At 40.2% G+C, this 14,425-nt stretch overlaps 1 protein-coding gene across 11 annotated transcripts in view; it reads left to right on the top strand.

The window, feature by feature from the left end:
• Positions 1-14,425, top strand: part of DOCK3 (dedicator of cytokinesis 3) — a 735,525-nt gene that overhangs the window by 647,878 nt on the left and 73,222 nt on the right. For all 11 annotated transcript variants that reach the window (XR_008523281.1, XR_008523280.2, XM_024244830.2 and 8 more), the window contains 4 exons: positions 11,040-11,134; positions 12,829-12,904; positions 13,298-13,398; positions 13,666-13,724. Coding sequence is in view for 9 of the 11 variants with exons in the window: in XM_024244830.2 (XP_024100598.1) it covers positions 11,040-11,134; positions 12,829-12,904; positions 13,298-13,398; positions 13,666-13,724 (331 nt within the window). In the remaining 2 variants the exon portion in view is untranslated. The remainder of the gene's footprint in view (positions 1-11,039; positions 11,135-12,828; positions 12,905-13,297; positions 13,399-13,665; positions 13,725-14,425) is intronic.

Below are 14,425 nucleotides of genomic sequence, written 5' to 3'. Positions count from 1 at the left end.
AGAGTAGATATAACAGGCCAGGCATGGTAGCTCATACCTGTAATCCTAGCACTTTGGGAGGTTAAGTCAGGAGGCATTAAGTCAGGAGTTGGAGACAAGCCTGGACAATAGGGCAAGACCCTGTCTTTACAAAAAAAATAATAATAATTTTTTTTTAGTTAGTTGAGTGTAATGGTGCATGCCTGTAGTCCCAGTTTAGTCCCAGCTAACTTTGTTGAGACTTTCTTTACTCAAGAGACTGAGGCAGGAGGATCCCTTGAGTTCAGGAGTTGATGCTATGGTGAACTATGATTGTGCCACTGCACTCCAGCCTGGGCAACAGAGTGAGACCCCATCTCAAAAACAAAAAAAAGAGAGTAGATATAATGAAGAAGACAAATATTGGTATTAATTCTTTAAACATTTCATAGATTTTAGTAGTGAAACCATCTTGTCCTAGAATTTTCTTTGTGAAAACCTTTTTAATTATTGGATCTTTCACTTATGAATAGGTATACTCAGATTTTCTATTTCTTCATGAATGAACTTTGGTAGCTTGTAACTTCCTAAGAATTTGTCAATTTCATCTAGGTTATATAATTTGTTGGCATGCATTTGTTCATACTAGAACCATGTAATCCTTTCTGATTTTATAACATTGATAATGATGTCACTTCTTTTGTTCCGAATTTGACTAATTTGAATTCTCTTTTTCTTTCTTGGTCAATGCAGCTAAAACTTTGTCCATCTTGTTGATCTTTTCAAAGAACCAATTTTTTTAATTTTGATTTTAAGTTCTAGGGTATATGTGCAGGATGTGCATGTTTGTGACATAGGTAAATGTGTGCCATGGTGGTTTCCTGCACCTATCAACCCATTACCTAGGTATTAAGCCCAGCATGCATTAGCTATTTTTCCTAATGCTCTCCCTCCCCCCCACCTCACTCCCCAACAAGCCCCAGTCTATGTTGTTTTCCTCCCTATGTCCATGTGATCTCATTGTTCAGCACCCACTTATAAGTGAGAACATACAGTATTTGGTTTTCTGTTCCTGTGTTAGTTTGCTGAGGATAATGGCTTCCAGCTCCATCCATGTCCCTGCAAAGGACATGATTTCATTCCTTTCTATGGCTGCATAGTATTCCATGGTGTATATGTAACCTATTTTCTTTATCCAGTGTATCGTTGATGGGCATTTATGTTGATTCCATGTCTTTGCTATTGTGAACAGTGCTGCAATGAACATACAAGTGCATGTATCTTTGTAATATGTAATAGAATGATTTATAATCCTTTGGGTATATACCCAGTAATAGGATTGCTGGGCCAAATGGTATTTCTGCTTCTAGGTCTTTGAGGAATCACCACACTGTCTTCCACAATGGTTGAACTAATTTACATTCCCACCAACAGTGTAAAAGCATTCCCATTTCTCCACAGCCTCACCAGCATCTGTTGTTTCTTGACATTTTTAATAATTGTCATTCTGACTGGCGTGAGATGCTGTATCATTGCGGGTTTCATTTGCATTTCTGTAATGATCAGTGATGTTCAGCTTTTTTTTTCACGTTTATGGGCCGCATAAGTGTCTTCTTTTGAGAAGTGTCTGTTCATCTCCTTCGCCCACTTGTTAATGGGGTTGTTTTTTTCTTGTAAGTTTGTTTAAGTTATTTGTAGATTCTGGATATTAGACCTTTGTCAGATGGATAGATTGCAGAAATTTTCTCCCATTCTGTAGATTGTCTGTTTACTCTAATGTTAGTTTCTTTTGCTGTGCAGAAGCTCTTTAGTTTAGTTAGATCCCATTTGTCAATTTTTGCTTTTGATGAAATTGCTTTTGATGTTTTTATCATAAAATCTTTGCTGGTGCCTATGTCCTGAATGGTATTGCCTAGATTTTCTTCTAGGGTTTTTATAGTTTTGGGTTTGACATTTAAGTCTTTGATCCATCTTCAGTTAATTTTTATATAAAGTGTAAGGAAGGTGTCCAGCTTCAATTTTCTGCATATGGCTAGCCAGTTTACCCAGCACCATTTATTAAACAGGGAATCCTTTCCCTGTTGCTTTTGTCAAGTTTGTTGAAGATCGGATGGTTGTAGATATGCAGTTTTATTTCTGAGATCTCTATTCTGTTCCATTGGTCTGTGTGTTTGTTTTGGTACCATTACCATGTTGTTTTGGTTCCTGTAGCCTTGTAGTATAGTTTGAAGTCAGGTAGTGTGATGCCTACAGTTTTGTTCTTTTTGCTTAGGATTATCTTGGCTATACAGGCTCTTTTTTGGTTCCATATGACTTTTAAAGTAGTTTTTTCTAATTCTGTGAAGAATGTCAATGGTAGTTTAATGGGAATAGCATTGAATCTATAAATTACTTTGGGCAGTATGGCCATTTTCACAATATTGATTCTTCCTATCCATGAGCATGGAATGTTTTTCCATTTGTTTGTGTCCTCTCTGATTTCCTTGAGCAGCGGTTTGTAGTTCTTCTTGAAGAAGTCCTTACTTCCCTTGTTAGGTGTATTCCTAGGTATTTTATTCTTTTTGTAGCAGTTGTGAATGGGAGTTCATTCATGATTTGGCTGTCTCCTTGGGTGTATATGAATGCTTGTGATTTTTGCACATTGATTTTCTATCCTGAGACTTTGCTGAAGTTGCTTATCAGCTTAATGAGCTTTTAGACTGAGACAGTGGGGTTTTCTAGATATAGAATCATGTCATCTGCAAACAGAGACAGTTTGACTTCTTCACTTCCTATTTGAATACCCTTTATTTGTTTCTCTTGCCTGATTGCCCTGGCCAGAACTTCCAGTACTGTTGAATAGGAGTGGTGAGAGAGGGCATCCTTGTCTTGTGCCGGTTTTCAAGGGGAATGCTTCCAGCTTTTGCCCATTCAGTATAATATTGGCTGTGGGTTTGTCATAAATGCCACTTATTATTTTGCAGTGTGTTCCATCAATACCTAGTTTATTGAGAGTTTTTTATCATGAAAGGATGTTGAATTTTATCAAAGGTCTTTTCTACATCTATTGAGATAATCATGTTGTTTTTATCTTTTGCTCTGTTTATGTGCTGAATTACCTTTATTGATTTGTGTATGTTGAACCAGCCTTGCATCCCAGGGATGAAGCCAACCTGATCATGGTAGATAAGCTATTTGATGTGCTGGTGGATTTGGTTTGCCAGTATTTTATTGAGGACTTTTGCACCAGTGTTCATCAGGGATATTGGCCTGAAGTTTTCTTTTTCTTATTGTATCTCTACCAGGTTTTAGTATCAGGATGATGCTGGCCTCATAAAATGAGTTAGGGAGAAGTCCGTCCTTTTCAATTGCTTGAATAATTTCAGAAGAAATGGTACCAGCTCCTCTTTGTACCTCTGGTAGAATTCAGCTGTGAATCCATCTGGTCCTGGGCTTTTTTAGTTAGTAGGCTGTTTATTACTGCCTCAGTTTCAGAGCTTTTTATTGCTCTGTTCAGGGATTCAACTTCTTCCTGGTTTAGTCTTGGGAGGCTGTACGTGTCCAGGAATTTATCCATTTCTTCTAGATTTTCTAATTTACATGCCTAAAGGTGTTAATAGTATTTTCCGATGGTTGTTTGTATTTCTGCAGGATCAGTGGTGATATCCCCTTTGTCATTTTTATTGTGTCTATTTGATTCTTCTCTCTTTTCTTCTTTATTTAATCTAGCTAGCAGTCCATTTATGTTATTAATTTTTTCAAAAAGCCAGCTCCTGGATTCATTGATTTTTTTTTGAAGGCTTTTTCATGTCTCTATCTCCTTTAGTTCTGCTCTCATCTTGGATATTTCCTGTCTTCTGCTAGCTTTTGGGTTTGTTTGCTCTTGGTTCTCTAGTTCTTTTAGTTGTGATATTAGAAAGATTTATTTGAGATCTTTCTAGCTTTTTGATGTGGGCATTTAGTGCTATAAATTTCCCTCTTAACACTTTTTTAGCTGCATCCCAGAGATTCTGGTACATTATCTCTTTGTTCCCATTGGTTTCAAATAACTTCTTGATTTTGGTTTTAAGTAACTTCTTGATTTCTGCCTTACTTTCATTATTTACCCAGTAGTCACTCAGGAGCAGCTTGTTCAATTTCAGTGTAGTTGTGTGGTTTTGAGTGAGTTTCTTAATCTTGAGTTCTAATTGATAGCACTGTGTTCTGAGATCCTGTTTGTTATTATTTCATTTCTTTTGCATTCACTGAGGAATGTTTTACTTCCAATTATGTGATCAATTTTAGAGTAAGTGCCATGTGGTGCCAAGAAGAATGTATATTCTGTTGTTTTTGGGTGGAGAGTTCTGTAGATATCTATCAGGTCCACTTGATCCAGAGCTCAGTTCAAATCCTGAATATCCTTATTAATTTCCTGTCTCAGTGATCTGTCTAATATTGACAGTGGAGTGTTAAAGTCTCCCACTATTATTGTGTGTGTGAGAGTCTAAGTCTCTTTATAGGTCTTTAACAACTTGTTTTATCAGTCTGGGTGCTTCTGTATTGGATGCATATATATTTAGGATAGCCCTTCTTGTTGCATTGATCTCTTTACCATTCTGTAATGCCCTTCTTTATCTTTTTTTGTCTTTGTTGGTTTAAAGTCTGTTTTGTCAGAAACTAGGATTGCAACCCCTGCTTTTTTCTGCTTTCCATTTGCTCGGTAAATTTTCCTCCATCCCTTTATTTTGAGACTACGTGTGTCTTTGCACATGAGATGGGTCTCTCGACTACAGTACACCAATGGATCTTGACTCTTTATACAATTTGCCATTCTGTGTCTTTTAATTGGGGCATTTAGCCTATTTACATTTATGGTTAATATTGTTATGTGTGAATTTGATTCTGTTATCATGATGCTAGCTGATTATTTTGCAGACTTGTTGATGTAGTTGCTTCATAGTGTCATTGGCCTTTGTACTTTTTTTTTGCAGTGACTAGTAATGTTTTCCTTTCCATATTTAGTGCTTCCTTCAGGAGTTCTTGCAAGGCAGGCCTGGTGGTGACAAATTCCCTCCTCATTTGGTTGTCTGAAAAGGATTTTATTTCTCCTTCACTTATGAAGCTTAGTTTGGCCAGATATGAAACTCTGGGCTGGAAATTCTTTTCTTTAAGAATGTTGAATATTGGCCCCCAATCTCTTCTGGCTTATAGGGTTTCTGCTGAAAGGTCTGCTGTTAGTCTGATGGGCTTCCCTTTGTAGGTGACCTGGCCTTTCTCTCTGGCTGCCCTTAACATTTTTTCCTTCATTTCAACCTTGGAGAATCTGATGATCATGTGTCTTGGGGTTGATCTTCTTGTGGAGTATCTTACTGGGGTTCTCTGGATTTCCTGAATTTGAATGTTGGCCTGTCTTGTTAGGTTGGGGAAGTTCTCCTGGGTGATATCCTGAAGTATGTTTTTCAACTTGGTTCTGTTCTTCCTGTCTCTTTCAGGTACCCCCATCAGTCGTAGGTTCAGTCTTTTTACATATTCTCATAGCTTTTGTTTGTTCCTTTTCATTTTTTTCTTCTCTAATCTTGTCTTGCCTTATTTCAGCAAGATAGTCTTCAAGCTCTGAAATTCTTTTCTCTGCTTGGTCCATTCGGTTATTGATGCTTGTGTTTACACTGTGAAGTTCTCATGTTTTATTTTCAGCTCCGTGAGGTAATTTATGTTCCTCTCTAAACTAGCTCTTCTGGTTAACAGCTCCTGTAATGTTTTATCATGGTTCTTGCTTCTTTGCATTGAGTTAGAACATGCTCCTTTAGCTCAGAGAAGTTTGTTATTACTCACCTTCTGAAGCCTACTTTTGTCAATTCATTCATCTCAGCCTCTGCCCAGGTCTTTGCCCTTGCTGGAGAGGTATTGCAATCATTTGGAGGAGAAGAGACTTTCTGCCTTTTTGAGTTTTCAGTGTTTTTTCACTGATTCTTTCTCATCTTCATGAGTTTGTGTGGCTTCAGTCTTTGAGGCTGCTGACCTTTGGATGGGGTTTTTGTGGGGACTTTTTTGTTGATGCTGTTGTTGTTGCTTTCTGTTTGTTTTTCTTTCAACAATTAGGCCCCTTTTTGTAGGGCTGCTCTGGTTTGCCGAGGGTTCACTCCAGACCCTATTCACCTGGGTCCCTCCCACACCCAGAGGTGTCACCTGAGGAGGCTGCAGAACAGCAAAGATAGCTGCCTGCTTCTTCCTCTGAGATCTCTGTCCCTGAGAGGCACTGACCTTATGCCAGCGGGAATGCTCCTATATAAGGTGTCTGGCAACCCCTATTGGAGGATCTGACCCAGTCAGGGGGCACAGAATCTGGGACCCACTTAATGAAGCACTCTGGCTGCCCCTTGGCAGAAGGGGTGTGCTGTGCTGGGGGGAATCCCACTTGTCTGGGCTGCCTGGATTCCTCAGAACTAGCAGGGGGAAAGACTAAGTCTACTGATCTGCGGAGACCATAGCCGCCCCTCAGTCCCAGGAGATCAAAGTTCTGTCCCTAAACCCCTGGCTGGAGTTGCTGAAATTCCTGCAGGGAGGCCCCACCTAGTGAAGAAGAATGGGTCAGGGTCCGACCTAAAGTGGCAGCCTGGCCACAGTCTGCCACAGCCAGTGTGGCAGTTTGGATCCAAACCGTCCGGTTTCCCCAGCACCAGCAGGGGAAAAACTGAAGACTGGAGCTACAGTGATGGCTGCTGCCCCTCCCCCAGTGAGCTAATCATCTTAGGCAGCAGGCAGCCATAGTGATGCCTGCTGCCCCTCTCCTGGGGAGCTCATTTGTCTTAGGCAGCAGGCAGCTATAGTGATGATAACCTCTCCTCCCCCTCAGGAGCTCAGTTGTCTTAGACAGCAGGCAGCTGTAGTGATGGCTGCCAACCCTCACTTGGGGGGAACTCTATTGTCTTAGCCTCCAGCTGAGTGGCCGCTGAGAATCTGCACAGCTGTGTGCTTGGGATCCAAGGTCCTGGTGGCGTGGGCTCACAAGTAGGATCTCCTGATCTATGGGTTGCACAGATCTGTGGAAAAAGCATGGTTTCCCAGTCTGGGTAGCACGGTCCCTCACTGCCTCCCTTGGCTGGTGGTGGGGGGCCCCCTTACCCCATGTGGCTCCCAGGTGAGCCATCGCACCACCCTGCTTTTCCTCACTCTCCGTGGGTCATGCAAACCACCTAGTCAGTCCCAGTGAGAGAACCTAGACACCTTGGTTGCCACTGCAGGGTTCACTCACCTTTTTGGTTCTTCTCTGTGGGACCCTCCAACTGCAGCTGTTTCAAGCTGGCCATCCTCACCCCTCTGATTTTACTTCTTTTAAATTTATTGGGACTTTCTTATGGCCTAACATATGATCTGTCCTAGAGAAGGGAATGCACATATTTTTCCTTCTATGTGCATTTGAGGAAAACGTGTGTATTTTGTTGTTAGATGGAGTGTTCTATAGACGTCTGTTAGAACTAGATAGTTTATAATATTGCTCAAGTTTTTTATTTCTTTGCTGATCTTCTGTCTAGTTTTTCTGACTGTTAGTGGTATATCAAAGGTCTTCAACTATTGTTGAATTGTCTACTGTTACTTTCCATTCTGTCAGTTTTTGCATTATATATTTTGAGGCTGTGCTTTTAGGTTGCATATATGTTTATAATTACGACTTCCAGACATAATTGACCCCTTTATCATTATAAAAATATCCTTCTTTGTCTCTAACAAAAATTTTTGTCTTAATGTCTATATTGTCTGATGTTAATATAGCCATACCAGTTCTCGTTTGGGTACTATTTTCATGGTATATATTTTTCCATTCTTTTACTTTCAATGTATTTATACTTTTGAATCTAAAGTGTGTACCTTGTAGATATAGTTTGATCATATTTTTAAATTAGTTTTTCCCAGCTCCATCTTTTAGTTGGGGTGTTTAATTCATTTATGTTTACTGTAATTGCCAATAAAGGTAATTGGTAGGTTTTACACCTGCCATTTTGCTATGTGCTTTATATAGGTCTTATGCCACCTTTGTTCCTCTGTTCCTCCATTACTGCCTTCTTTTGTGTTAAATGTATTTAGTATGCCATTTTAATTCCCTCAGTGTGTGTGTGTCTCTGTGTGTGTGTGTGTGTGTGTGTGTGTGTGTTTATTATAGGGCAGGTCTACAAATAGAAAATTCTCTCTGTTTTTACCTGAGAATGTCTTGATTTCTTCTTCTTTTTTTTTTTTTTTTTTTTTTTTTTTGAGACAGGGTCTTGCCCTGTCACACAGGCTGGGGTGCTGTGGCACAATAATAGCTCACTGCCACCTCAGTCTTCCCAGGCTCAAGCGATTCTCCCACCTCAGCCTCCTAAGTCATTGGGACTACATGTGCACACCACCACACCAGCTAGTTTTTTTTTTCTTTAATTTATTGTTGTAGAGATGGGGTCTCGCTATGTTGCTCAGGCTAGTATCAAGTTCCTAGGCTCAAGCAATCCTCCCATCTCAGCATCTCAAAGTGCTAGGATTACAGACATGAGCCACTGTGCTTTGCAGTTTCTTTAGTTTTGAATGGTAGTTTTGCTCGCTATAGGATTCTTTGTTGATGGTCTTTCATTTCAGACTTTGAATATTTCTGCTGTCTGCCTTCTGGCCTCCACTATATCTGATGATATCACCTGTTCATATAATTGAGGGTTGTTTGTTGTTTTTCTCTTGTTGCTTTCAAGATTCTCTTTATTTTTGGCTTTTGACATTTTTGATTCTAATGTGGCTATATGTGAATCTCTTTGATTTTATCCCCTGTAGAGTTTGTTGAGCTTCTTGGCTGTGTAAAGATTTTTTCATCAATTTTGGAAAGTTTTTGCCCATTATTTCTTCCTGTTTCTCTTTCTCTTTTCCTTCTGGCACTACCACTGTGTGTGTGTTTATACCCTTAATGATGCCCTACAGGTATCTGAGGCTCTGTTCATTTGTCTTCATTCTTTTTTCTTTTTGTTTTTCCTACTTGAGATAATCTCAGTTAACTTGGCTTCAAATTTGCTAATTCTTCTACTAGCTCAGATCTGCTGCTGAGCCCCTTTAGTGAATTTTTCATTTCAGTTATTGTATTCTTCAATCCTAGAATTTATATTTGGTGTACTTTAAGTAATTTCTACCCTTTTTGTTGGCATCCTCTATTTGGTGAGTCATTGTTCTTACACTTTCCTTTAATTCTTTAAGTGTGATTTCCTTCATTTCTTTGTTTAAAGTATTTTCCAAGCAAATCCAATGTTTGAGCTACCTCAGGAAAAGTTTTTATTTACTTCTTTTTGCCTGTGTATGGGCCATACTTTCCTATTTTTTTATATCTTATAATATTTTGTTGAAAACTGGACATTTTAAATAATTTGGCAACTCTGGAAATCAGATCCCTTCCCCATATCCCCAGGGCTTGTTATTGTTGCTTTTTATTGCTTTATGTTGTTGATGCTTTTTTCTTTTTTTAGTGACATTATTGGACTCATTGCTTTTTTGGGGTTTTTTTAGACAGGGTCTTGCTGTATTGCTCAGGCTGTAGTGCAGTGATGTGATCAGAGCTCACTACGACCTTGCCTGGACTCAGGAAATCCTCCTACCTCAACCTGCTGAGTAGCTTGGACTACAGGCATGCACCACCACATGCAGCTAATTTTTTAATTTTTTGTAAAGATGGGGATCTTGCTATGTTTCCCAAGCTGGTCTCAAACTCCTGGCCTCAAGTGATCCTCTTGCCTCAGCCTCCCAAAGCGCTGGGATTACAGGTGTGAGCCACCATGCCTGGACCCATTCTTTAATATCTGTATTTTTTAACTATATGCAATCACTGAAGTCTCCATGTAGTTAGTTAATGATCAGCTAATAACTGAACAGAGATTTTCTTAAATGCCTTAAATCAATAACTCTCCGCATTTTGTAAAGGATTTTTTTATATGTATGTGTTGGGGCTCACTGTCATTGCTCCAGCACTTTTCAGTTCGGCTGTAGCCTTCACTTCCTGCTTGCCCAGAGCCTCAAGGTCAGCACAGGTTAGAGATTAGGCCTTCTCAGGCCTTCCCTAGGAATGTGCACAGCCCTGCACTCATGTGTGGCCTTCTAGATTCCCAGGAATATGTCAGAGCTTTTCAAGGCCTCCTGTGGATATTTCATTCCTCAGATTTTCCTTATAATTTTTTTTTTTAGCCATTCTCTGGTTTGCCCAAAATGACATGGCTGCTTCATGCAGCTGGGATGTTAAATTATATGGGTTTTTTTTTGTTTGTTTGTTTTTTCTCCAACAAATGCCTTGGGTATAGAGTTTTCCTCACTGAGTGAGCTCTGAGTCAGGTTAAATTAAGACAAGCCCTATGAATGGAGTTTTTCCAAGAAGCTGCCAAGCAGGTCAAATAATAACAATTCTGGGGGGTCGGGACTTTTGTAGGAGTTCCAAAACCATTCTGTCCCTTCTAATGGCTGCTAGGCTCTGATTTTCATGACTTTCATGATTCTACAGCAGCTTGTTTTTAAGGCTACTGTGGAGGTGGGAGGGGAAGGGAATAGTGCAAGTTAAAAATGCAACAAAACTCGTTGTTATTATTCATCCATTTTTCTTGAGTAAACATTTCTTGGATTGTCACAAGCCTTTGGTTAACCAGTATTAGCCACCCCATTGCTTTCATGGACAAGCAGATTTTCAGAGGTCTTTACTCTGCCATTCCTAAAGTACCTCTCCCATCATTGTGTTCTTAATATCCAAAAAAGCATGTTCTTACAATCAGATGCTCAGGGGCCATGCCCCAGAAAATGAAGCCCATGGACTCAGTCGGACACCAGTTTGGCTAGACCTTAGTCTGTCCCATGCTTTGGGCTTTGTGGGTATAAAGTGGGTATAGAACTGCTTTGGGCACTGTGGGTATAGAGCTACCTCTGTTCTGCCCAGTTTGGGTCTGCTTCCATCTGGCCTGTGAGAGTACCCAGAACTCACTCTCATGTAGCCCTCTAAGAGAGAAACAACTCACAGAGAGAACCAGATCTAACTCACTGGTCCCACCCATTGTCATGATCTAGTGGCCAGGAGTGGCCTATTGAGGAGATGCATATTGTGGTGGTGGTGTCTCACATCAGCTTTCCCCTGCTGTCAGGAATTTCTGCTGAAGATTTTTTGCGTATTCCGGAACCTGATGAAGATGAGTGTCTTCCCTCGGGACTGGATGGTAATGAGACTGCTCACAAGCAAGTGAGTATGGAAGGGCTCTGTATCAGCATCACTGAGCTGTTCTCAGACTAAGAAGAGTATGTGTATTTCAGAGAGGGAGCACATGAGTAAGACAAATAAAGGCCAGGGCCGTGGGAACAGAGAGGAGAGGGCAAATGAGAAAAATATTTTTGTGCTTAGTAGATGATGGCACAGTAAGGATAGAGAAGGAAATTTTCAGGATGTGAAATATAATATCCAGAGAAGGGTTCTTCCTTGAGGAAGGCCTGCTCAGTGACCCATTGGTCTCTGCTGCCCTGTAGGTTTGGGCATTATCCCAAGCCTCCTTCTCAATTTGAATTGTGTTGTCTACTAGGCAGTGCTTGCCTCCCATAGACAGTGCCAGTTATGCACCTGAGACCTAGCTGCAAGGCTCTGACCACTTCTGATTACTGACATAGAATTTACTCTAAAGATAACCCTAACCTGACTGCCTCATTTATATTTCTAGCTTGTGCTTCCTTCTGGCAAACCAGACAAATGATGCATGTGGTAAGGGGCTGGGCATCTAGTCTCTCTATATTCAGAAGAAGGCTACTTGGCCTCCACACTGTAGCCCATTGCCTCCTCCCACTGATCTGCCTCTTATATTGACATATAAAATACAGTGAAAGTGTTTGTTAGATATATTAGCAAGATACTAGCATGGTCTTTCCACTTTACACCTTTTATAAGCACTGTAACTTTTTCCAAAATACAAATGTTTTATAAAGACTAGAAGGTTGATTGTAAACAAAGTTGCACAGTTACTTCCTCAAATAGTGACTTTTCCATTTGAATCTTTCTTGTTTCTATCTCTTAGCTCTATTCAGAGCAGTTCAGGCTCCCCAGCTTGTCCTGCAAGAGCAGCTTTTTCTTTCAAAGCTTTGACCCTTTAAATTTTTCACCCCCTCTAGTAGTGGACTAGTCTTTCTAATGCAGTTTTTGTCATGTTCTTCTGCATCTAAGCAGAGGTGGCCACTGTGAGACGTAAGTAACAGTGCCAGGTAGCCAAGTAACTTGCCAGGTAGCCAAGGCCCTATGTAATGAAACGTACTGTCCCACTAGACTTCCTCTCCACTTCACTCTCTTGTTCCAGCAGGACAACCTCCCATTGTCCCTTCTATGTGCCCAGGCTAAGATTGAGAGTGATTACTCAAGCTAGACCGAAAGAGCTGAATTCAAATGACACATAGATGAAAATAATAGTATATGACAAAAGCAAAGATTTATTAACTATATAAACCCCTGTTATCCAGTATAATAATAAAATTATGTTCTAAGTCCTACAAAGTGATCATAATATCTCTTGATTACTCAGAGGTCCCCAAAATACTAGAACTACTCTGAACTGGGAGAAACCTTAAAGAACCATCGATCTCCTACCACCTTTTATAGGCAGGGAAAATGAGACCCAGAGAGAAGTATGAAGGCCAGGTAATGACAGAACTAGGTCTAGAACCCACTGATGTCCTGTGCTGTCCTGCCAACCGTGGGGCATTTCTCCAAGACTGGTTTTCTGTAGAGATTTTTTCTATAGAGTTTGTACTATTTTCTCTTTCCTTTATAGTCGCATCTTACATGGGAACAAATTGTACTCAAGAAGTTTGCACACAGGCTATAGACAGCTGATACCAAGCCATCAGATGCCATTGTTAGTCTTTTAATTCTGCCAATGCCTTGTTTCCTTACTGCAGTATTATAGTCACTACTGTCCAGTACCTGTCCTCTGCACTGCACAAGAATTTCACAGAGACTGACTTTGACTTTAAGGTAGGCACTCCTGAAATCCATCACTATTATTGCAATAACCTTAGAAAGCCAAAACCAAGCTCACTTGTTTTTTGCTTTATTAATAGATTCATAGTATCAAACAGCTTCCAAGCCTGATGATGATTAGAATATGACCTGGGATACCCCTGTTGGAAGTGTTGGTAGCCAAACTCCATGAGTATGCTTTCTAGTCCAGAATCAACACAATTGGCTTCAGAAGGAGTTAAGGGGGAAAAAAAGAAAAATTATTGTTCGCAAAGATATTTAAAAGGGAAAAAAATGAGGATCTTAAGATTGTAAAATGGGTTCTATGCTACATGCATGTATTTAGTAACTCTCCCTACAAGATTAAGTTCTTAGACTGTCACGTTTTCTCTTTCTCTGTCTCTCTAGGTGTGGAATTCTTATTTTAGCCTGGCAGTTCTATTCATAAATCAGCCAAGCCTTCAGCTAGAAATTATCACCTCAGCCAAAAGGAAGAAGATTCTAGATAAGTAAGATAAACGTCTTATATTCATCTCCTTACCACTTGGCCAAATAGCGCTATGTTTTGTTGAGAGTTCTTTCAGAGGTCCACAAGGTTCTCAGCTGGGTGGTTTCCCAGGGGCCCAAGTGTGGGAGTTCAGTCGAGAGCCCAATGGCTTAGTGCATTGGGAAGCATTAGAAACAAACAGTGCTGAAGTACTGGCCTCATGGGTTTGCAGCCCTATCTTCCTGAACCTTCTCCCACTAACGGTTGGCTCCTGTATTACTATTCTTAGGTATGGGGACATGCGTGTAATGATGGCCTATGAACTGTTCAGCATGTGGCAGAATTTGGGTAGGTTTTTTCTCCTTGTTCTTCCCTTCTATATATTACATAGCCAAATAGAAAGTAGCAAGACTAATAACGTCTCCCAGGCTTTATGAATGTTAATTGAGACCCAAGAGATCCTTACATATCTTTCACATAACACCTCAGATGGATAGTGTAGCACATGTGCATAAAGCCCTTGGCAAGGAGAGTTTGTCTGAGAAATAAGACCTCAGTAATACATATGCCAAATCCCTTTTTTTAGGAACTAGAGTCAAAAGGAAAAAAAGAAAAGGAGGGCTGTAGTAGTTTTTTCCAATTTGAGAACCCATTCCTAAAAGATCCTCCATGCTCTTCACTTCCCAGTCTAGATGTTGCAGGCTCAAAAGCTTAGATCTGAGATACCCAATACATGAGCAAAGGTGGCTATTAATTTTAATAAAGATTAAAACATTTCTTGGATCTCTGGTATTCATGCATCCAGATCAGATACTTGACACCAGTTGCATGGAGTAACATATAAGAGGAGAAATGCAACCTCTGAGTGAGATCAGTTTTGGCTTCCCTTCTTTGCACAGCTTCTGCTTTGAATGCTTTGAAAATAGCCACTGCTTTGAATCTAAATTTGTCAGATCAGTGTTTTTGGTAGAATTTCTGGGTTGCCCTGGTGACTGAGTGGGCCATCCTGTGATATTGTAGAGTTCTGAGTGCCATGTCAAGATGCTAGA

This window comes from Pongo abelii, chromosome 2 (genome assembly GCF_028885655.2).
Source record: "Pongo abelii isolate AG06213 chromosome 2, NHGRI_mPonAbe1-v2.0_pri, whole genome shotgun sequence".
In the NCBI taxonomy this organism is placed as follows: Eukaryota; Metazoa; Chordata; class Mammalia; order Primates; family Hominidae; genus Pongo; species Pongo abelii.
The sequence above is the reverse complement of the archived record's forward strand: the minus strand, read 5'-3'. Positions and strand labels throughout refer to the sequence as shown.